At 54.5% G+C, this 21,756-nt stretch overlaps 6 protein-coding genes across 6 annotated transcripts; 4 read left to right on the top strand and 2 right to left on the bottom strand.

Annotated features, from left to right (window-relative positions):
* Window positions 1-140: 140 nt before the first annotated feature.
* Window positions 141-1,982, top strand: CDEST_00562 (Putative Ras GTPase-activating protein-binding protein; the record flags this gene model as incomplete). Its single annotated transcript, XM_062916721.1, has 4 exons — window positions 141-329; window positions 391-465; window positions 557-1,624; window positions 1,680-1,982. The coding sequence occupies 4 exons, from the start codon at window positions 141-143 to the stop codon at window positions 1,980-1,982; spliced, it is 1,635 nt and encodes a 544-aa protein (XP_062772772.1).
* Window positions 1,983-3,093: 1,111 nt separating this feature from the next.
* Window positions 3,094-3,992, bottom strand: CDEST_00561 (Putative alpha/Beta hydrolase; the record flags this gene model as incomplete). The annotated part of the gene is made up of 1 exon (XM_062916720.1): window positions 3,094-3,992. One exon carries the CDS (start codon window positions 3,990-3,992, stop codon window positions 3,285-3,287), a length of 708 nt encoding a protein of 235 aa, XP_062772771.1. The 3' UTR covers window positions 3,094-3,284.
* Window positions 3,993-5,308: 1,316 nt separating this feature from the next.
* On the top strand, window positions 5,309-6,917 carry CDEST_00560 (Putative nuclear MIS12/MIND complex subunit PMF1/Nnf1 protein). Its single transcript, XM_062916719.1, has 3 exons — window positions 5,309-5,871; window positions 6,044-6,168; window positions 6,253-6,917. The coding sequence occupies exons 1-3, from the start codon at window positions 5,437-5,439 to the stop codon at window positions 6,533-6,535; spliced, it is 843 nt and encodes a 280-aa protein (XP_062772770.1). The 5' UTR covers window positions 5,309-5,436; the 3' UTR covers window positions 6,536-6,917.
* A 1-nt stretch (window position 6,918) lies between these two features.
* Window positions 6,919-9,902, bottom strand: CDEST_00559 (Putative pleckstrin domain, PH-like domain superfamily). The gene is made up of 2 exons (XM_062916718.1): window positions 8,178-9,902; window positions 6,919-8,111 (listed from the first exon to the last, which is right to left on the bottom strand). The coding sequence occupies exons 1-2, from the start codon at window positions 8,684-8,686 to the stop codon at window positions 7,397-7,399; spliced, it is 1,224 nt and encodes a 407-aa protein (XP_062772769.1). The 5' UTR covers window positions 8,687-9,902; the 3' UTR covers window positions 6,919-7,396.
* A 4,873-nt stretch (window positions 9,903-14,775) lies between these two features.
* CDEST_00558 (uncharacterized protein) lies at window positions 14,776-15,394 on the top strand (the record flags this gene model as incomplete). The annotated part of the gene is made up of 2 exons (XM_062916717.1): window positions 14,776-14,957; window positions 15,190-15,394. 2 exons carry the CDS (start codon window positions 14,776-14,778, stop codon window positions 15,392-15,394), a joined length of 387 nt encoding a protein of 128 aa, XP_062772768.1.
* A 2,653-nt stretch (window positions 15,395-18,047) lies between these two features.
* Window positions 18,048-20,354, top strand: CDEST_00557 (Putative glycoside hydrolase, family 5, glycoside hydrolase superfamily). Its single transcript, XM_062916716.1, has 6 exons — window positions 18,048-18,971; window positions 19,026-19,093; window positions 19,147-19,198; window positions 19,248-19,442; window positions 19,493-19,925; window positions 19,984-20,354. Exons 1-6 carry the CDS (start codon window positions 18,507-18,509, stop codon window positions 20,049-20,051), a joined length of 1,281 nt encoding a protein of 426 aa, XP_062772767.1. The 5' UTR covers window positions 18,048-18,506; the 3' UTR covers window positions 20,052-20,354.
* Window positions 20,355-21,756: the final 1,402 nt, after the last annotated feature.

Genomic DNA, 21,756 nt, shown 5'->3' with positions numbered 1-21,756 from the left:
CCCTTCCGCGAACAGCCGCCCAAGCAACCGAATAGAAACCTCGAGCATCGTCTCCTGCGCCCTCATCACACCCTTCTCCATCCGCCGTCCCACCTTCCTCGGCCCGATTGCGCCCCAAACCAGATTCCTCAGAAGCAATCATGGCAACCAACGGTAACTACACAAACCTGGACCAGCTGAAGGACGCTGTCGAGCCAACATCATCAGGTCCCACCGCTACCAACGATGCCTCGTCGGCCGGTAACAACAACCTCAGCAAGGATGAGGTTGGCTGGTACTTTGTCGAGCAATACTACACAACCCTGAGCAAGAACCCGGATAAGCTTCACGTATGTCCAGCACCTATTCCCCACCCGGTGTAACTTGGTCGTGCTAACACGTAGCTCGCAGCTTTTCTACGGAAAGCGCTCCCAGTTCGTCTATGGAATGGAGGCAGAGGTCGCCAACGTTTCTGTTGGTCGACAAGTACGTATTACACAGCCTTGCTGTTTCTGCTTTCGCTCTTTTGCCCCCTTCCTCCGTGTTGATTGTTTGCTGACCACTGTCCCTTTTCCAGGCTATCCAAGACAGAATTAAGAGCCTCGAGTTCGAGAATAGCAAGGTCCGCATTACGAATGTCGACTCCCAGGCCTCATTCGACAATATCGTCATCCAGGTCATTGGCGAGAGCTCTATCAAGTCCGCCGAGCCGAAGAAGTTCGTTCAGACTTTCGTCCTTGCGCCCCAGCCCTCTGGCTACTTCGTCGTCAACGACATCCTGAGATACATCAACGACGAGGACGAGGAGGAACCCGTTGCCGAGCCCGAGGCCGCCCCCGCGGAGCAGGCTGCCCCTGAGGAGGTTGCCGAGGCCCCTGCCCAGCAGGAGCCTGAGCAGCCCAAGGTTGAGGAGACCCCCGAGGAGGCTGCTGGACCTGCCGTTGACGTCGACGAGGTCGAGAAGAAGCTGGAGGAGGTCAGCGCGGCTCCCCAAGATGCTTCTTCCAACAACGGCGAAGCCGAGACCGCCGCCCCTGAGACTACCAAGGCCCCCGAGGCTCAGGTTGAGGAGCCTACGGTCGACCCCGAGGTCACTGCCCAGGCGATCGCCGAGGAGGACATCAAGGAGCCCGAGAAGCCTGTCGACCCCTCCCCTACCCCCGTCGCACCCACCAAGGCTCCTGCCGTCGAGTCCGAGAAGCCTGCGCCTGCGCCCGCTCCCGCTCCCGCTCCCGCTCCCGTCCCCATGAAGCCCATGTCCTGGGCTAGTCGCGCCGCCGCCGCCGTCGGTCCAAAGCCTGTCGTTCCTCTCCCCAAGACCGCCACTCCTCCTGCCCCCACCCAGGCCAAGGCTCCCGCGCCCGCTGCCGTCTCTCCTCAACCCGCTGCCCCTGCCACAACCGCCGCTACCAAGGAACCCGAGGCCCAGGTTGCGAAGGAGGCCTCTCCGTCTGCTGAGTGGCAATCCGTTGGCGCCGACTCGAAGCGCCAGAACCGCCCCCAGTCTATCTCGCAAGCGCCTCCCGAGAACTACGGCACGCTGGGATACGTTAAGTACGTGACCGATAAGGTCAAGGCGGAGGACCTCAAGGCCGCTCTGGCCGCCCACGGCGAGCTCACCTACTTCGACATCAATCGCCAGAAGGTAGGAATGAAACCATGTGGTCAAGTCTGATCGGTTGTAACTAACAATGTGCTAGAACTGCGCCTTCGTCGAGTTCGCTACTGTCGCTGGCTACCAGGCTGCCGCCGCCGCCAATCCTCACACCGTCAACGGCGAGAACATTATCGTTGAGCCCCGCCGCCCCAAGGCTACCGCCTACGGTGGCAGCAACTACTCCACCCCCCGTGGTAACGCCACTGGTGGCGGCCGCGGCCGTGGCGGATTCGAGGGGAACCGCTCCGGTAGCCAGGGAAGCGCCCGCGGTAACTTCACCGGCGGTGGTCAGGCCCGTGGTCGCGGCAGTGTCCGCGGCCGCGGTGCCTCCCAGGCCGCGGCCTAAGATAACAGTTCTGATACGGCAGTTACAAGCCCCTCAAAAGCGTCGTCGGTTCTCCACCGTGGCACAGACGAGAAACTTTGGCCAGCGTTGTCTCGAATGTCACCTATTTATCATGGCGTCTCGAGGGCAGTCTCGGTTCCCTTGTTGAGACATCAAGCTGTCACGACAATCGAACCAGTCATCAACAAGAGTCTTCAACTCCAAAGGTACTCGCATGACCTTCGGACGATGCCGAAAAGGAAGTAAGAGAAAAGTTACATGCCACTTCTTTTCTTTTGCCAGGAGTTAGCAGGGCAAGGGCGTGGAACATACACACCGTTTCCTGTAACCTTTCTCCAGGCCCGTTTTCTTCATTTTTGATTTTTGATTTTCCTTTTTGATTTCGGTATGCGCATGCGTTTTTCAAGCATTTGCATCCATGTCGACGGTCTGGTCTTATGTTTTTGTGGATGACCTCGGCGTAATGACGTTTGAGCTAGCTCCCTCCTTCTTCATCGCCATAATGTAAATGATGGCGATAAGTCGGTGCTACAACTATCTGTATATTTGGCGAAGGTGGACGGGAGGCGGATTGGGAGAAACTGGTAGGGAAGGGGGGAAAGCATGAACAACAAAAGTTTTGGCGTCCCATTGCTTTGCCGAGAGACACTTTTGTCTTCACGGGGAACGGAACGAAACGAATGGGCAGGGAGGGAGGGGCCAGGCATTGGGGGATGATGCTGTACCATACCTACCAAGACCGACACAGAACCATCACACAGAGGATCCTTAGCCGGTTCTTTTAATGAGAAACATACGACAATTATTAATAGCTGCTGTCAGCTGCCTGTGAAGACGGTTCTTTGGTGGAATTATATAGATTAAAAGTTTTCATGGTTGTAGCGAATGACGAGCGACAATCAGCATTATGGCTATTCTGTGGGATAACTTGAGAGCACAGTTTTGGCTGTCTTTGATTATACTGTCCTTGTTCATGTCTGCTATGTCTGTAATCTGCCCTGTGCTATTGCAACCCATCGTCTCGCGCTTCTTTTTAGAGCTGGCCAACCGTTCTCAATCTTGATTGATTATACAATGCACTCCAAACAAGTGAACACCATCCCTACCTTCTGTGCGTGGTGTGTCACATGGCGCAGAAAGGAGGATATCCGACCGTCCACTCCCCAACTGGTTTGTGCTGCGCAACAAATGTGTACCTACGGAATAGCAGCAGTTTAGGATTGGTAGACCACAACAGAGCCCCCGATGGATGGGTTTAATTAGACATCAAAGGCTGATCAGGGGCCTCGCTATGGCTGAGAACTAATCAATGTTCTGCAAAAAAGAGTTGGTGTTGTTCGAGGGCTGCAAAGTGCCTACCCTGGTTGCCGCACTCTGCTGGTTAGCAAACATCAGCAAGCAACATGGCGAGAATGTAGCCTGGTCTTGTGGGGAGCCCGGAAGGACAAGACAGGCCTGTTTTACCTTTTCGTTCCTCTCGTAAAACGCCAAGTTGGGATAGACCTGCCTAGCCCACGCCTTTGGCACGAGGATGTTCTCGGCGGGAAACACCGAGTACCCGAAGGGCTTCTCCCTCGAGATCGGCACGGCGAAGAGAACGTCCGAGGCCGCAGCCTCAGTGATGTAGTGATACAGGTACAGGCTCCTCGGGTAGGCGTTCGTGTACCAGTGGAAACCGACCAGCGCCAGGGCGGTGTCCAAAGGCAAGGGGCACCGAGAGTCGGTCCACTCAAAGAACTTCTCCCCGATCCTAGGGCGCACGGCCATGTCAGTCATGGCTGCCCGTACGACCGCGAAACTTGTAGCTTGTTTTCTTGACATGTACCGTGCTAGCTTCGCGAGTGACGAGGACAAGAGGACGAAGCATATAGTCGAAAGTCGTAGGCACTGTTCCAAGATAGAGGACGAGCCGGTTACGCTGAAGTCGTACATCCGCTGCACGAGCTCGACCTCTGCCTGGGTGAGGTTCTCCTGGTCGAGGATCTGATACGGAGACCCTGGCGCGAGCATGTTGACTGTTCACGATCAGTAAAGCGGCCACTGCGAATATATGCCGTGAACTTTGCTGTGGAAGGCTTTGCACTCGATCACGTCGCCGAGAGAATCCTTGTCAGGATGTTTTGATGTCGCCGCCCTGGGAGGTCCAGCAGCGGGAGAGCGTCCTTGTTTGCGGAAAAGAGGGCGACGAGGTGGATGTCCGTGGGCCTGACCTTCGTGTCGTTGACCGTGAGCCTAAAGCTAGGGAACGAGTTGATGCGCTTCTCCTGCGCCCTTCAGTCGAGGTCGAGCCAGGCGTCCATTGCGTCGGTGAGCCAGGCCCTGGTCGTGCCGAACTGGGTGCCTGCGTGCTTGGTGTACTAGGTCTCCGACCCGACATTGGACGTCGTCAGCTGCGACTTGAATACTAGATCTGTGGCCGGGTACGCAGAAGGTGAGTTCTCTCGGCGACCAACCCTGCGTAAGGAGCCGAGTTGAACCAATGTGCCATCTCGAAGAGGGCTGAAAGGGGGCGAGCCACTGATGAAGCATTGTTTGATGGAATGACCTACTGTTGGATTGTTCCCAGTTGCTATCAGACGAGATGCGGGAACTCGTCATGTATTTAAATAGACTAGAAGAAGATAAGAGCCCGTGGTCGATAGGTAGGATCATCTCGAATCTCGTCGCGGAGCATGATTACTCCATGACGGCGGGTGCGTGGGTTGCACACAGGTATTGTAGTAGACAGATTTTTACTACAGCGGAACCCTTGGCCTCTCACGAAATCCTTGTCACTGACCAAACAATGGCGGATTACTATACTGTAGGGACCAGCAGCGCGTTGAGCAGCACCGGTCGAACTTGGGAAGGCGGTCGTTCGTATCATCAATCATTGCGAACTGCGCCAAGCGCGCGGCGTCCGTACGGCCGTATCAACCACGGAGAGGGTATGAAGGGAGTTATCCCGAAAGCCTTCGTTGGCATGACATGATGTGCATACTCATTCTACAGACGCCTTCCATATGGCTCTGCGGCGGTATGTCATGTTGCGCCGTCCCGACACATATTGGTAGAGAGAAGTTAGATGAGAATTCCAACGTTTAACGGGTTGACGACATGGATGTGCGCGGAAGAGCGCCACACCCGTCGAGTCCCAAAAACTCATGTCGTCCGAAAAGCGTTTTCTGTTCCTTGGCGGTTCATCCCGCCGCCAAGACAGTACCATGGGGCCAAGCCTGCGGCCTGCGGCTTGCACGTGAACTTCCGTCGCATTCGCGGCGCCGTCTGCTCCGTCCCCCACTACAAGCGCCGAAAACGCGTCTCAGGTCGGCAACCCCATTGACAACCCCCATCGTATTTCACACCTCGAGTCGCAAAACACATCAACCACTGTACAGCGTCCCCCAACCCACTCGACCTCCCACAGCGATAACAACATCGACAACCGGAACGCGGCACACACCAATCGCCCACAATGTCCGCCCCGGACCAAGACAACCAAGATCAGCAACACCTTCCCTCCCAGCCCGAGCCTCACCAGACATCAACACAAACACAGGCCCAAGACCACGCCGTTCAACCCCCGCCGCCAGCGGAGCCCGGAACGCACACGGCCGTCGCAACATCGACGACAGTAGAAACAACGACAGCGGTACAGCGGCAACAACAGGGGCAGGAACAAGAGCAGCCGCCGGCCTCCCCTCCCCTCCCGCAGAAGCACGCTCTCGTGACCCCCGGTCCGCGCGCCACCCGCTTCACGCAACTCTACGATCTCGCCCTCCAGCGGACCCTCCAAAAGGTTGCCTACGACAACTTCGCCGCCTGCTTCCCGACTATCGCCGCCCATGCGCCCAATACCCTGCGCAACGTCCAGAAGCAGATGGTCGACTACCTTGAAGAGAGGTGCAACGTGCGTTCTCCCTTGTCCCCCCCCACTCCCCGTTCTTTCTCTCTCATGGTCGCTGGCTTTCATTCCCTCGGGCCTCTGCGCCCTGCGAAAAGAAGAAGAAGAAGAGGAAGAAGCATTGTCTGTAGTATCAGAGGACGGACAGCCTGGCTAACTACGATGGACCACGCTGCAGAAGGACTTCCAGTCGATCCTCGACGATCGCGACGTCATCCGGAAATTGAACGAATTCGAGAACCTCGTCAGCGACGCAGAACGTAGGAGACAAGAAAGCGGCGCCTCGGCCGAAGAACCAATTCCGTATGCTTCCCCCCTCTCGCTGTCTTTTTGTCTTGCTGTCTCCCCAAGCTGACGTTCATCTTTCCCTTTCCCCTTTTGGAACAGACCACATCTCCTACCCCCAGACGACGTCCTCGCCGCCCACCTTGCCCCGCGCCTTGCATCTCAGCAGTCCCACCTCAACGCTCGCCTCCAAAACACCCAGGCTTCCAACGAGTCCCTGTTCGCCGCCATCCAAGCCCAGCGCGCCGAGATCGACGCCCTCCTTGCCCAGCTCGAGAACCACGTCGCCGACATTGACGGCGCCAACGCCATGCTGGTGGACGTTGCGCCCGAGCTGGCCGCTGAGGCGCGCGCCTCCGAGGCCCAGATGTCGAGTATGTCGTGAACAAGAAATCAGGAGACCTAGGGGGAAGGGGTGGGTGTCCCCGGTCCCGAGGACCTAAAAAACGGAACACGCTTTTCGCAGACATTGTTTTTATGGGATGCACGAGATACCAATTTGACACTACCGAAGACTTCAGGCTCTCATCGGGCGTTTTTCATAGCCGATGTGAGTGAAGCAATGGCGTACGGACATTCACCGGAGTTCAGTCTTTGCATGAACAACCTAACGAACAACATCCTTTTCTTTCCAGAATTGAAAAATATCAGACGTGTGCTGCGGGGTTTGGTCTGGCAGATATAGCTATCAACATGGCATACGATGTCGTTGAATCAGCTCAACAATTGCCAGAGTGTTGGTCACAATTCTGAAACATAATGTATTCGGGAGTGCTGGGAGACTAGCTGTGGCGATAGCAACAGGAGCCTAGATCTCCCAACGTCAACGAGCACACTTGCTGTCGAGGCTTTTGCGATGCCCGCGCTAGAGTTTCATATAATGCAACAATCAAAACGGCAAATGAAAAGTGGCAGCAAAAAATTGGCTTGCTGCCTTCGACAACTCCGCCCAATGTTATGCACAGTTGGTAATGCTCTCGTTTTCGCCCGTCATGGAGGACAAAAAAAGAGGTACAAAATAAGACATGGAGAGCAAGAGAGAAACGACTGTCCAAATGCAAATGCCGCGCCGTCCCACCCAACTTTTGTTTTGGTCGCCGTACCGTCTTCCCCGCTTCAGGGTATGGTAAATTCGTGTCGTTGAATCTTGCGATTCTTCCTCGTGACAATGCAAAAAAGGCTCTCGTTGTGGAGAGCACGGGGTATGTATATGTGCAGTAGAAGTGAGGAAGGGGTAGGAACCCCTTTAAATCCTCCTGTTTTCCGTGTGGATGACTTGCCAAGGGCCAAAGAAGTCGATCTCGCCGTATGCCGGCGGCAGGACCCGGACCATGCGGCCCGTCGCCCAGTCCACGAACCATTGCTTTCCCTTGCTGATTATGTAGTTGGACTTCCGTGGGCTCTTGAACAAGAGAACCGAGTAGCAAAGCTTGGCATACAACAAGTCATGGGCAGCTGTCCATTGGTGCTCGGGTGCCCATTTGCCCGTGTCTGGGTCGATGGCCTCGTTGGGATACGACGTCGTCGATAATCGGCTGCTGATTTGCTCGTTCCGAGCGGGCCCCGGACCATACATGGAATCGGTGTCGACGACAGCAGTTCCGTCCTCGCCAATGGGGCTCTCATCGATGACGGGTTCATCCAAGATGGCCTCCATCACGGATGATGAAGGGAAAGGTTCGGAAACTTCGACAGAGGTCACACGGCGAAGCTCGGGACTCAGTGGGCGTGGCGTCGGTACGGGATAGTTGTTCGTCTGCGCTGGCGTCTGGCCGCGGAACCAGCGGATGCGTTGAATGCGGGGGATGCTCTGATCGCGAGGGTAGTCACGGTCGTCGATCGGGGCGGCGACATCGATGGCGGCGAAGAGGGCTTCCAACCACTTCACCATGGTGCTCAGCTCGATGCATGAGAGGAGAAACTGGTCCGTCTCTGCTCTGACACGGATGACATATCGCCTCCTGTGTGAGAGTCAGTTTCTTGGCAGGTCTTGGCATGGGATGAGGTTGAGAACCAGGGCAACCTACTTCTTGTAGTCGGCAGCAATTCCGACGTCTGCATGCTGGAGACTGTATGCTTTGTCGAGAGAGGCTTTCCGCACCCAGGGCGGGTTGTCTGGGGAGATGGTCGGTCCGTCCCTTGTCCTACCCCATCCCCAGTCCTTCTTCACGTTGTAGAAGTTCAAGGCGGTACCCCGTAGTTGCACAAAGGCTGTGTGCCAGTTCCGATCCTCGGCCCTTTTTGTGGTGTTCTCAATCTCCATCTTCTTCACCCATACGCCCTCCAGCTCGATGTCGCACGAATAGCCTGGGAGACCTTCCTCCATTCCATGCTGGACGTCGTCTCTGCCGGCCAACGGTCGTTTTGGTTTGGCGTCCCGCTCGTAGGGGGGCGGTTGTGAAGGTCGTCGGAAAGGGGAAGTCATGACTTCCTGATAGAAGTAATCCTCCTCCATCGATAGTCGCCGCCGGAGAGGCGGCGGCTGGGCATCGGTAGTAGATGGTCCATTTCCGCGTTGGTGGCTGCGGGGATCCATGGGGCGGAAGAGGTTTTATATGGCAGGAGTGTATAGCTAGCCGGCAACAAGCGATTCGTGTCAGGCCAGGATCACCGAGCGGCGGGTGGCAGCGGAGGCAGAGGCCCGTTCCCGTGCGTCTGTCTCGGACGGGTTCCCTTCACGACGGGGATTTCACGAGATGTGCTTGGCCCGGGGGTTATGCTGACCCGCAAATCTTCATGTTGAGGACCTTTTGTCGGCGGCTCTGTCTTAGGGCCGCACGGGGCAGAGTAACGTAAAACAAATGCAAAAGAGCCCTGGAACGAGACCGGTAGATGAGATGAGATCGGGGGAGTGGGTTAATCCAGTCAGGAACGGATGCGTCGTTATGGAGAAGGACTGGAGCCCTCGGTGGTGCGGTGATGAGAAAAGGGTGGACTGATGAGCGAGTGATGTGCCGAGAAGCGAGAAAGCGGTGGCAGTGAGCGACAGGTCCAAGTGCGCCTCGCTCCAACGACCGGGCGGTCAACGTCAGTTGTCCGTTTGCGCTTTGCGATACAAGTAGGCACCGCACAGAACAGAGCAGAACAGAGCAGAACAGAGCAGAGCCGTACCAGAGAGACGAGGTAGGATGGAAAGGCTAGGTTGCAAGTTTGGTTTGGGCTGGCGGGAGGGGTGAAACGAAACGGGAGGCGTCGAGTCATCGAGTAGTGTGCCAGCGAAAGAGCCGCTTAACAAGGTTGGACTGAATAGGAAGCCCGATGATGAAAACCATGCAACGCGGATGTGAGGGGACTGATCCCCACGCAGGGCCGAAGAAGCGTGAGAGGCCGGAGACGATGATGCCCAGGACAGCCCAGTAAGGGCAGTAAGTCTGGCTTGAATGGCAAGGGCCGCAGGGGAAACTTGGCTCTGGGGGCGGATCTCTTGCGCATCGGACGTCGGTTCAGGCCAGGAACAGGGCTTGTTGAAGAGCGACGGGTGGGAAGGCGGTTGCGTCGCCGACAAGGGCAGCGTGGTATGGAGATAGAATAGGGTAACAGAAACCAAAGGCGCGCGAAGAGCGTGTACAGTAATTGGTGTTTTCCTGAGGGCCGCACGAGCGGTAGTGATCAGAGACGGATGATGGATTGGAGTCATGGAAGGGCGCCGAGGTGTGAGCCCAGAGAAAGAGGTGCCGAAGGGATCAAGAGTGCGACCGAATCGTGGTTCTCGTTCCCCATGCGAAAGCGTGCGCGCACTACGAACACAGTCGGTGCCTGTCGGACCTTTTGCGAGTATTGGGCGATTTGATAATGGAGAGGAGGAGGAGAAAAGAGATGGAGGCTCGGATTCCGGCCGTGCGGCAGGCGTAGACGTAGCAATGCCCCCCTGGTCGAGGGGGGGTGTAAGGAAGGTACGTACAGGACGCGAGATCTTTGAGATGTGCTTGGCCTGCTTTGGGGCGATTTGGCGGATTCGCACGAATGCGATTGTATGTGTGTATTCGTACGACGCGGTTGAGCTGAAAGCAGGCGGTATTGGAGAGAGTACTTGGAGAATGTTCCTAGTACGCTTGCTTCATTGTTGCTAGAGGTTCAGGCAGGCAGGCAATCAGCAAACAGCAAACAGCAGACAGCGGACGGTAGACGGTAGATGGGCGAGTGGTGGTGGTGGTGGTGGTGGTGGTGGTGGTGGATGGGGTTGACAAGGAGGTGGCCATCAAGCAATGGCAAGCGCAGGTTTAGGGCGATGTCGGTGCCGATGATCGTCAAGACGAACTTACGGTGCTCACTGGTCCATGAGTGATTCTTGGCCCCTGACTGGCCAGTGGTTCATCCGTTTGGGAAATCAAAAGGGCCCTTACAAAAGGTTGAAAGCAACAACAGCACCGAGTGGACCGAGGCCTTTTGTCAACAAGACTAACCATTCTTGGGAGGTGAACGACATGCGACGACAGGGGTGGCGCGGACTCGAGGACTCTGGGCCTCGAGGCCGCTGATGCAACCTGCTCAAACCCAGAAGTTGGAGACAGACTTGCCAGACGGTAGTGGGCCGTCACTGTAAAGATACAGAATACCGTATCTTGTCAATATGAATGAAGACTGGGTTGATTCTGCCCACGCAACATGTCCGTTGGTCTTCCACTACACACTGTTTGGACCGAGCGCGGCCAGTGCATCAACGATTCGACGAAGACGGGATAATGAGTCGAGGTAGGCGTACAGGACGCAAAAGCACGAGGTGCAATGTATCAGATGCAAGTCCTCTAAATTGTAGTGGACAGGCAGGCCGCAGGAGGCAGGAAAGAAAAGTTCTTGGACGGGAAAGGAGGCTATTGGTGAAAGAGCTGCAGCGTTCAAGCTCCAAAAGGACCACCGGGCGAAGGTCAGCACGGGAAGGTAAGGTACTTCTGTTGAGCGAACCACCTCCCTCCCCCCTTGGGAACCTTTGAAAGTACTCACCTTCCTTATTATGCTGGGAAGGTACCAGCCACAAAGGTCAGCTGGCTCATGGGTGCTTTCCCGATGGCACCAGCTACGGCATCACGGCACAAAAAGGCGGGGGTCTAGCCCAGCGTAGGCCCGCCTTCTGTGCCTTCTCCTGCGTCCACTTTCCGTGCACGAGTCGGACGCGACCCGACGGAGAGAAAAAAATAAGTAAAAGAGGTCCTGGCGAGAAACACTTGAATTTCTATTCGCTGAGATGCCAGGAGGTGAGTAGGAATATCAATGTAAACAAGTAGTTGCAGACTTTCCCAATTGCGACCCCGGAGAAAGTCGCCGCAACGTATTTTTATTTTTTGTGTGCCTCTGCTCTGCTCCTTAGGTACTCCGTACATATCTACTTACATAGTAGGTACTTTGGTGTGCGTGCCATTCCATCCAGAGGCCATCTCGGAAATAAACCAAATCCGTGCGGAACCAGACCGAAAACTGACACTTGCCGACTCGCCGTGGATACGGTATACCTCATATTGAACGGAGTCCATCCCCCTCGGGTTCAGGTAAATTCCAAGCTAAATATCAGGTGGGTGGGCTCCAGCTGAAGCAGGGGATGGGGCTCCGCAGTGTACTTGTAGTGCTTCTGCCATGAGAGGTGCCAGGTACTGCCGCAAGTAAGTGCGAATCCTCAGGTAGGTAGGTAAGATAGGTAAAGAGTCCTCTGCATCAATACGTCAACATCCCGGATGCTGATTGATGCCTGTAACACTGTTGTGCTTTCTAAGCAACAACAAGAGCAGAGTTGTACAGACTGAAAAGAACCATTCGAACGACTTTGGCCGCCAATGAGATCCAACAAGACAACGACAGACGATGACACTTACCCACCTAACTCGCTCACATAAACGAATACCGTACAATGCAGACAAATAAATGCACACACGCATTTGCCTCCCGCGCTCACCGTGGCCCCAAACCCTTGACACCAAGGCCAAGACAAAACAGGTTCAGATATCCGCCGGCATGTCCATTTCCCATCCAACGCTCGTTGCTCATTCACCATTCCCCAATCACCGCTACCTATCCCGCCCTCCTGCCGCGCAACCAAGCATTTCCCTCATCCATGTCGCCATGCTTGCCCCCTGACTCTCGAACCGTCTTCTGCGGCCTTCCCCCATTTCCGTCGTCATCAACGGCATCACGGTGATGTCTCGAAGGCTTCTTGCCTCTACATTGCAGGGCATCGCATTGGTTCGCGAGGGAATGGCTCAGCGCGGCGACAAAACGGCAGCAATGGCTAAACACGACGCACGTGGCGTGGCGATCCTCCCTATAGCCGACTTAGACACGATAATCGGCCGAGAGACCTGTCTCCGGGGCTTGGACCTCCTTCGCTGAAACGGGTCAAGATGCCGTGTCTTTTGTCAATACCAGACACATTCTGATAGTTTGCGTGCTGAACACGCGCAACCTGCTGGCTTGACGGCAGGATGGGAAGGCGGAGGCAAACACGAACCGACAAACAGCTAGCGCTGCGAGCGGCGGCTGGCCCGAACAACCTGCCACCCTCGCACACACTTAACACCTATTTCGGGTCTCCTGTTCTTGGCCGAGTTCAGTGGCAATCCCCCTTCGAAGGATCTTTTGCAAGTGGATCCTACTCGGCCGTTCCCTTCGCTGGGTGACCACTCATACAGCCCCCCGGTCAATCGCTTCTAGTTTGTCAGCCAGCCGACAGCGCTTGACAAGCCAAACTCCAACTAGGTACCTATGAACGACTGGGCGAAGCAGGCCATCAAGCCCTTTGTGAAAGGTGAGATGGGGTCGCCGCCATTCGCCGGTCCCCCTTTCTTAGTGGATCACGGCTTTCGGTCTTAACTAAACGTTCTCCCACGTGCGGTTTTTTGCAAAACGGAGCTTTCTCCGCGATATCCGGTCTGTAAGACACTGAACATGCCCTGATGCCATCAGACACTTACCCCGACCATCACGCCATGCCTACCAGGGTGCTTGGACCCTCCTCGCTCTCCATTCCCCAGAAAAACGACCCTTAGCGCTACCATATGATATATCAGTATTCGACCCTGTAGCAGCGGTTCGCCGTTTAAATGTCGTCTTGCTCTCTGCCCGCGGCCTTGGAAGGTTGATCTTGTGCGTCGGGCCTGTCAAGGAATTCACGTATCAGCGAGAGCGGGCTGACGGTCTAGTGGTCCGGTCCGTGTCTGTGCAGCTAAGATTCCAACCCAAGCCCAGTGCCACACACCCGCGCTCCCAACCTCTAGCGGCCTCGCCCAATCTCTTGGAACTTTCTTGGAAAGCTTGAGTGAACGCCATTTCCGCGCCGCCCTACCATCCAGCTGGCTGTTGCGCTGTCGCTGAACGCTCGCCCTGCCCCGCCTTGTTTGACAGGTCAGCTTAGGCCGGTAGACTCTTGAAGTCGACAACAGTATGTGGCATCGTCTACCAGCCATGGGTGCGACTGTGCTTGACTACGTCCTCGTCAGGAAAATGGCCATTTTCCACAAAAGAAGGAGAAAGCTCCGCCCGGGGGGGGGGGGACATTGGTGTTACCGATCGGCTCGCTTGAAAAGGTAAACTTTGACCGAGACGAGCCTTGTTGTCACAAATGTGCCGTCCGATTAGCCGCTCTTATTGCCGCCGATCTTTGATTATCACCGGCAGTTCCTCATCTGCCACTCGCTGGCTCTTTGATCATTGTCAGCGAGACTGCTTGCAATCCACTCTAGGTGACACAAGCAAGCAAAGTCAGTCCAAACCAATCTCAGCCCCCTCACACCTCTCGGCGTGCCACGCCCCCAGGGCGTCCGACATGTATCTGCACACAGCACCGCTTTTGTTGCATGCAAGAGGGAAACCTCGTCGGAGAATAATACAACCTAACTAAACTACAGGCTTGTCTACCCTCTCTCCTACTCTCTCTCCATTATGTTGACATCGGAGGACACTGGAGGTCGTCGGCAAAGACGGCATCTTATGGATGGCTCTAGATCAAGGGACAGGAGCCACCCAACCAATAGATATCAAGGTAACCACCATCTCAATCGAGAAGGTCGTAAGGGAAGCCGTGGGCACGGGATGGCTTGTGGCCCCGAACCGAGCCCGCCGATGAACGGTAGAAAGGAAGAGGAGTAATGAACTCAGCCTCACCGCGAGCCCCATCTATCCAAGTGGATTATTCCTTTTCATCAGCTTGGAGTCTCGAACAGCTTACCTGACGTGACGAGTGGGGATGGGGAACCCCCTGCCAGCCTTTTCCCAGACTTAAAAGCCAAGAGTCCAAGACTGCAGTTGTCTGTCTACGACACCGAATGCATCCCGCTGCCCTTGTTGTTATACGTTGTGTTTGTACCCTGGCAGTTGATAGAGAATTAAACGAGCGAGCGTGCGTCGATAAGCGCTGGTGACTTGTCAACTTGGCCACGTTGGCTCCAGGCGCACTTGTGCTAAAGGCGTTATTACGTATTCCATTGTTTGCGCCAAACGAGACTGTACGACCAGGTGGAGACAAGCGCCTATCGACGGCCTACCGTCAGCGCCTGAGACCTTGGCGACGAAGTCCAACTCGTGATTGTTCACCGTGGACGAACTTTTGAAAATTTTCCATGGTCCCTTTGTCAGTTGACCCTGCACGAGTGGTCCAACCACCACGACAAACAGCGGCATCGTAAAGACGACGCCGAGAGCATGAGCCTTTTGAAAGGGACCGCATACTGGAAACCCCATGCTGAGGAGGCCGTCCAGGGCTGTCTATATAACGTTCAGTCTCGAATTTCTTTTGGCGGCCCCCTCCCCTACCGACATGGCTTGTTCAACGAGAAATCGAAATTGGCAAGCGGCCAACTGGCCTACTCCAATGAAATGACAACGTGGTTTTATTTTGAGTAGCGGCCGGAGTGGCGTCTATACGAATGCTTTCTTCGCGAGAGCCTTTGTAGGTTGTCCATTGACGCCGGGCCCATTCATCTTTGACATGGTGACCCGGAACCGGAGCAAGTAAAACTAGCCAGCTTGCTTCAGCTGGACAAGGAAGTGATCCTGGAAGTTTGCATTGATTATTTAAACTACCGTTCTTGCTGTGACTCCTCATGTTTACCGCAGGATCATCGCTGATGGGACACCAGTGGGTTTGCAGATCAAGTACATCGCAACTCGAGCCTCAAAAAGGTCCTTGGCATCTCGTCACATGTTTCGTTCAGCGATACGGATCCGATTTCCACAGGTGTACACGCCTAAGCCCAAGGCAGTACTTATGGCGCCCTTTTTGGTTGAACAACACTGTAGTGTGAGGGACACAGCACCTTGAAAGGTGTGACAGCCACGAACAGACCCGCAGCAGGGCTCACAGCGAGCCTCATGTTGGAGCATGCTCTTCCATATTACACGTGACTACAGTGTGGAAATGCGACTACTGTATGACAACGGGTCGGTGATTTTCATATCCAGTCCGCGAAGCTCTCCCCGGTTTGGGAGACGTATGTCAGTCTGCTTCCACTAGTAATCGTTGGTTGCTCACGATGGACGCGAAGCGCGCTGAATATGAACAGGAGGCCTACACAGGAAGGCTTACGACAAACTCCTTTTCTGGCAAGCAAAACGGAGGTCAACGCGAGGAGGCCTCGTGGTTTCTCTGTGAGCCTTGCCTTGTAATGGATCCGTCTTACTTTTGTCATCTGGACGTCATAGAGTCGATAACTAGGATGTAGATACTACACCGAAGACACTGGACGACGGTTGGGGACGCAGAAATCCAGAGGCGTTCCGCGTATAATGCGGCCTGGGGTGTAACCGCCCACAAAGCCCCTAACACAAGTATCACCGCTACTTGGGCATCGAGGTCAATGAACGAGGTCTAATCTATATTGCTATCCTGCCATGCTTTCCATTATATGCATGCGAGTTTCATAATATACCAAGGAAGTTGAGGTGTTGAAGAGGTGTTGAATATGCCAGACGGGGGAGAAACAGGCAACACACGACACCTGCTCTTAAGGACCGCCCGGCCATTCAGGACATTGTGTTACTCCCAGAGACAAACACCATACCGTCGGTATCGAAGGGCACTCTTTGACCATGGTTACAACCGACACTAGCTAGACCGTGATACATTCCCGGTCCCTTATAAGGCATTGGCCTCAGTGATGCTGCTCATCCTCCTCGATGACATGCACGTCAAGAGAAGGTTCGGTCGGCAGCGCCGTTTAATGTATTTGGTTCGACGAGGACACCGTGGTTCACCCTCTGTTTTGCAACGAAAGATGTCGAGAGCAGAAGATTGATCGGCTTTGGAAGTTGGTCAGACCAGAAGGGCGCTTGCTGTTTCCGTTTGAAACGCCAGGGTAACCAGGATATGTTTGGGTTCCAATGGACTTGCTTGTACTACTATGTTGCCATACTTGGGTCGTCATCTGGGAATTCTCTTCGTGATTTGTCGACAAAGACTTTGGGGCCAACACATGAACTCATTCATGTCCTCGCAGAGGGAATGTTGGCCATGGAATACTGATGTAGAATATCCATTGACTGGGCCAAATCATTATCGGAGTCACGGAACCATATGGAAGAACTCTATAGCTGCATTGTACCGTCTTTGCCTGAACACCAAAGGCCATCTCTACGGTGCCATCATAGCGAGTACAACACGATCCTAGCTTTTCCCTCTTCCGATTTGAGACAGTTTCGGTCTCGTGTCCTCGACTTGGTTGCCTTCGGTGAGTCGGCATTGCATTTGGATCAGATGATACCGACCATCTGCCGGCTTTGAATAATCCAGGGGGACGTAAAATTACGTTGCAACCTAGACTTTTCAAGAGCAGCATTGCTTGCCTGATATCCATCATCTCCTTTTGTAAGGATGAGGACGTGGATGGATGGGAGAAGCGACAACAACGACATGGCTGGTGTTATGTGCTGGCTATATTTATGTCCGTCCCCTGGAGTTTACTCAAACCACGTCTTTGTTATTTGCACGTATTCTTCCCGGGGAAATATCTCTGTTGTAATTATGTAAAGAGTACCTTCTCTTATATTAATTGTCTACCGGGTAAATCCTCTTCAGACTGTCTTCAAGTCGTACTAGGCAGCCGCAGGACTTACCCCGGAGGTCAGTCAACATTAGGAGAGCTTCAACTGAACATTGCATCAGCTTTTGGAATTTAAAACAATGAAACTAGAGCCGTCGTGAACAGCCGGTAGACCTTCAACTCTAGACGTTTAACTCCGGGCGTTTGAGGATAGACAGCAGTCACCCTTCAAGACGAGACGCGTCTTCCTTGCAAAATCAAACCCGCATCCGAGCATTTCGCCGCATTTCAAAATCGCTCCCAGGTGAGGATTAACTATTTCCGCACAAATTTCCTTCTCCCTACGATCCATGGCGACGTCTAGAGGCGAGTGTGTGTTTCGGCCGGTCGTGATGCAGAGTTCCCCAAACCCTCTCTGATGACGGTTAGGATACGCCAAAAGAGAAGAGAAAAGAGGCAAAAAAAGACAAGAAAAACGAATACCCAGAGTATTACAGCCGATAACATAGAAAGACTTGCAGTCTTAAAAACCGCACAATAACCGGAAGCTATGGGCGTAGAACGTGGTGTTGTGAGTTAGTGGGTGTCGTCAACTCAGCAGCCTTCAGCGCTCCAAAAACAACCACAGCGTCGGCTGTACTGTTGGTTCATGACTAAGGACATGCATGCACAGTGACCGAACCCCCGCAAGATGATCCGAAAGTTGCCAGGTTCGGCAACTGGCGCTAAACCTCGAAGGGGAGGAGTCGCCAGCACCGTTCGAGACCAGCCGTCTCATGTCTGATCCTTCACTGCAGCCAAGGCAGGCCAGTCAGCAACCCGTCCGCAGAGCATAGCTTGATGAGGCAATGGGGGCTAGAGACCATCTCCAGGCAGCCGTCAATTTCCCTGCTTTGTGGCTGGCTCAGGGAGCTGAGGGCTTTGCATGCAGGAACGTCGACGGTGGCACCAATTCCTGTCACCGCTTGGGACGAGATTGGATGCACGCATGTCCGTCCCATGTCGGAATCCCTATGCCTTCCCAAAATAGCCTCACAGAATAGCTTGTTCTGCTAAGGTGCTGACGAGACACCCAGCCGGCCAAAACAGCACCGGCTTGACCTCGAGAACTGGAGAGGCTTTCCAGAGGTTCAGCCCTCCGTCCATGATCAGCATCTGCATTAGCGTCTTGACCTCGATGCATTCGGTGCTACCCCATCGCGGCTGCGCCCCTGAACGATATCAATCTCACACTCCATGGCTTCGGCGGGCAGTCGGCGGACGCTGGGATCATGGTTCCCGCCCACAAGGCTCTAGACATCAGAAGCTTGTTAAGACTGCTGGCCATCCCACCTGTTCTGTTTCCCTTGCACGCCTTTCTCCATAGCCTGTTCACCAAGGCATAGAACCGCCAACATGGTCCGTCTCAGTCTCTTGGCACTTGCTGCCTTCGCTCACCTCTCTTACGCGTGGCTGCCGAGCGACGCTTCCAGGAAGCTGCTGGACACCCGTGGTTTCAGTCTTTTCGACTCGCAGAACACCAGCGCCAGGGACGATTCAGATGACATTGGCAAGCGTTGGTGGACGGCCTCCGGCAAGATCAGGGGCGTGAACCTGGGCTCGCTGTTCGTTTTCGAGCCATGGATCGCCAACGGCGAATGGAACAACATCGGCTGTGGCGGACAGCAGTCCGAGTTCGACTGCGTGATGAACACTGGCCAGGAGAGATCCGATGCGGCTTTCCAAAAGCACTGGGACACGTGGATCACCGAGGGCGATCTCGACGAGATGATGGGGTATGGTATCAACACCATTCGTATTCCCCTCGGCTACTGGCTTGACGAGTCGTTGGTCGACAAGAACTCGGAGCACTTCCCAAGGGTGTGTATATCGTTCCAAACCTCAGCTGAAGCGGGCGCTAACCTTTTGATCAAGGGGGCCTTGAAGTACTTGATCCGTCTGTGTGGATGGGCCAGTGATCGTGGCTTTTACATCATTCTGGAGTGAGTACCCCCGGTTTATTGAGACTGCTGTGTGCGACTAAACAACTCGAAAGCCAGCACGGTGCCCCAGGAGCCCAAGTTGCGAGAAATTCTTTCACCGGCCAGGTATAACCAGTCTCTGTCACCCTTCAGGAATTTTCTGACGTTTTGGTAGTTTGCTCAGTCCCCGGGCTTTTACAACGACTACCAGTACGGTCGGTCTATCAAGTTTCTTGAGTTTCTGAGGAAGCTTGCCCACGACCACAGCGAGCTTCGAAACGTTGGCACTATCCAGCTTGTCAACGAGCCCACCAACTGGGACTCATCTGTGCAATCCCTCCGTAGCACGTTCTACAAGAAAGCCTATAACGTTGGTCAGCGCTTTTATAACTTCCGTCGATAGAGCTAACTCGTTCCAAGGCCATCCGCAAGGTCGAGCAAGACCTCGGTGTGACGCCCAATAACTACGTCCACATCCAGATGATGTCGTCGCTCTGGGGCTCGGGTAATCCGGTTGAATTCCTTGACGACACCTACTTCACCGCCTTTGACGATCACCGCTACCTCAAGTGGGCCAACAAGAACGATGTGCCCTGGACGCACGAGAGCTACATCTCGACGTCGTGCGCCGATAACCGCAACGGCGACGCCGCGGGACCGACCATCGTCGGCGAGTGGAGCATCAGCCCGCCCGACGAGATCGAGAGCTCGGACGGATGGAACCGCAACACGCAAAAGGACTTTTACAGAAGATGGTTCGCGGCCCAAGTGCTCGCGTACGAGAGGTCGACCGCCGGGTGGGTGTTTTGGACGTGGAAGGCGCAGCTTAATGATTATCGGTGGTCTTACAGAGGTGAGCTTAGCCCTCCCCTCTTCGAGGGTTGGTGATGCACATGCTGACGATATCCTAGATGCCGTGATTGCGGGAGTTGTTCCGAGAGATTTGAACTCGATTGCAAACTCAGGTGTTTGTGGTTAGTGTGTAGTTCATCGACGATGATGACGGACGTGTCCTGGATGGGGTGGACGATATGACTTCATTAATGGGGCTCGAACCATGACAAACAGCTTCGCTGGAGATACTAGCACGCATAATCGATACTGTTACGAGAGCACGTCCCGGCGCAACCCATCCATTCAAAACATTTTATTAGAGTCCAACGGAACTATGTACAAGAACCCGCAAAGAACCGTGCAGTTTCGGTCCTTTCGGTGTCTCTGCTGGCCTATCTGGTAGGACTAGCAGCCATGATGCCCTGCCCGCGTTCAACAAGAACTCGGCCCTTCTTGGTCTCTAGTCAGCAACGGTAACGTGATGTTGTTGTGGCGTGCAGGACCGGTGACAAAAGGCCGTCTATACGGGCGATCGCCGTGCTGCAGCAAAGTTGAACCCCCCTCGTGATCTTTCTCTCGCTTAAAGCTTTCTTGATCCTCTTGAGCCCAATACAGCTTTGGTTTTCATGCCCCCCGCCCCCTCCTGGGGCTCCGCCTATCAAGCTGGGCGGAATAGGCCAAGATGTTCGAGCGGACCGCCGGCACAATCGCGTTGGTTCCAACGTCATGTCTTATTTACACACGGCTCTCTCCTTTGTTCACATCCCTCCTTCCATACCACCCCTCGCCCGACTATTGACTACCAGCACTCTACACGAGCAATCACATGATTTGAGGCGGAAATCCGCAATGTCCCGTATATCTTACCGAGAACACGATGGATACCCGCAAAGGTTGCATTGGAGCTTCAGCCTAAGAAGCGTACCGCCATCATTGATGACGTGCATGCGGCGTCGATCCGTCCCGGCTCACAATCACCACAGTCAACTCAATCCACACATTGCAGGAATGAGGGGTATTTTGAAGTTTCTTTCCACAATCAAGGAGGAGAACCAAGATGTGCATTTGCCACTTTTGCTTGCTCGTTGAAACGCATGAGATTCTAGACCTCTGGTTTGCTCCTCTTTTCCGTTCATCAACTTCATCAACTCCAGATCGACCCATGGCCGGAAACTTGGAGATCGACCCGCGTACTAAGGTTACACGGTTTCTGTGGGTGTGTGATTTCTGGGTCGAGTCAGACTCAACATCATCATCATTGTGTGGACATAGTCAAACCTGTTGTCCGAGAATGTGATTATTCAGTGTCGGTGGAGGGTTCGCTCAACGCAGTGTCACCCTGTGAACAAGGGAACGACGATCCAAATCAGACAACCGTGAAGGCCGAGATGGTTTCCCCAGATTTCAGCCACACCGAGCAAATCAGACCCTGCCCTTACTGGTCCATTTGCGCTTGCCTCGTGCCTATCAATGGATCCCAATAGTGGGTGATGATTGACAACACGTTGCCGAAGTATTTCCTTCGACCCTCTTGCTGGGCCCAGTTCGCGTTCATGAGGCGACACCAAACTTACTAGGTAGTCAGGAGCCCGCTTGCGTGTAGCTCGGCGGAGTTCCGCAGGCATAGTTGCGGCTCCCCCAGCCATCTGTCTCCCCTTCTCCTCTCTCGTCTCTCCACCATGTCTTTCCTTGGGCTTTCAGTCATCTGGGACCCAGGTCAGGAAAGACACAACGGAGTGCAGGGAAAGTACGAAACCAAAAACAGGAAGGAGGATGACAGATAGATGTCCCGGTCATAAACTACGCCGCTCTGCCCTCTTACAAGCACATATGCATCCGTCGTCGGCAAG

Source organism: Colletotrichum destructivum, chromosome 1 (genome assembly GCF_034447905.1).
Source record: "Colletotrichum destructivum chromosome 1, complete sequence".
Lineage (NCBI taxonomy): Eukaryota > Fungi > Ascomycota > Sordariomycetes > Glomerellales > Glomerellaceae > Colletotrichum > Colletotrichum destructivum.
Note: the sequence above shows the minus strand (reverse complement) of the source record. Positions and strands in the feature narration are given on the sequence as shown.

What these genes read in the sequence shown, in the direction of transcription:
- CDEST_00560 (XM_062916719.1), top strand. Translation starts at nt 5,437, where the DNA reads ATGTCCGCCCCGGACCAAGACAACCAAGATCAGCAACACCTTCCCTCC. An exon ending in ACCTTGAAGAGAGGTGCAAC is followed by an intron (nt 5,872 to 6,043) that starts GTGCGTTCTCCC and finishes ACCACGCTGCAG; the next exon opens with AAGGACTTCCAGTCGATCCT. An exon ending in TCGGCCGAAGAACCAATTCC is followed by an intron (nt 6,169 to 6,252) that starts GTATGCTTCCCC and finishes CTTTTGGAACAG; the next exon opens with ACCACATCTCCTACCCCCAG.
- CDEST_00559 (XM_062916718.1), bottom strand. Translation starts at nt 8,686, where the DNA reads ATGGATCCCCGCAGCCACCAACGCGGAAATGGACCATCTACTACCGAT. An exon ending in ATTGCTGCCGACTACAAGAA is followed by an intron (nt 8,112 to 8,177) that starts GTAGGTTGCCCT and finishes ACTCTCACACAG; the next exon opens with GAGGCGATATGTCATCCGTG.
- CDEST_00557 (XM_062916716.1), top strand. Translation starts at nt 18,507, where the DNA reads ATGGTCCGTCTCAGTCTCTTGGCACTTGCTGCCTTCGCTCACCTCTCT. An exon ending in GAAATTCTTTCACCGGCCAG is followed by an intron (nt 19,199 to 19,247) that starts GTATAACCAGTC and finishes ACGTTTTGGTAG; the next exon opens with TTTGCTCAGTCCCCGGGCTT. An exon ending in TCTACAAGAAAGCCTATAAC is followed by an intron (nt 19,443 to 19,492) that starts GTTGGTCAGCGC and finishes ACTCGTTCCAAG; the next exon opens with GCCATCCGCAAGGTCGAGCA.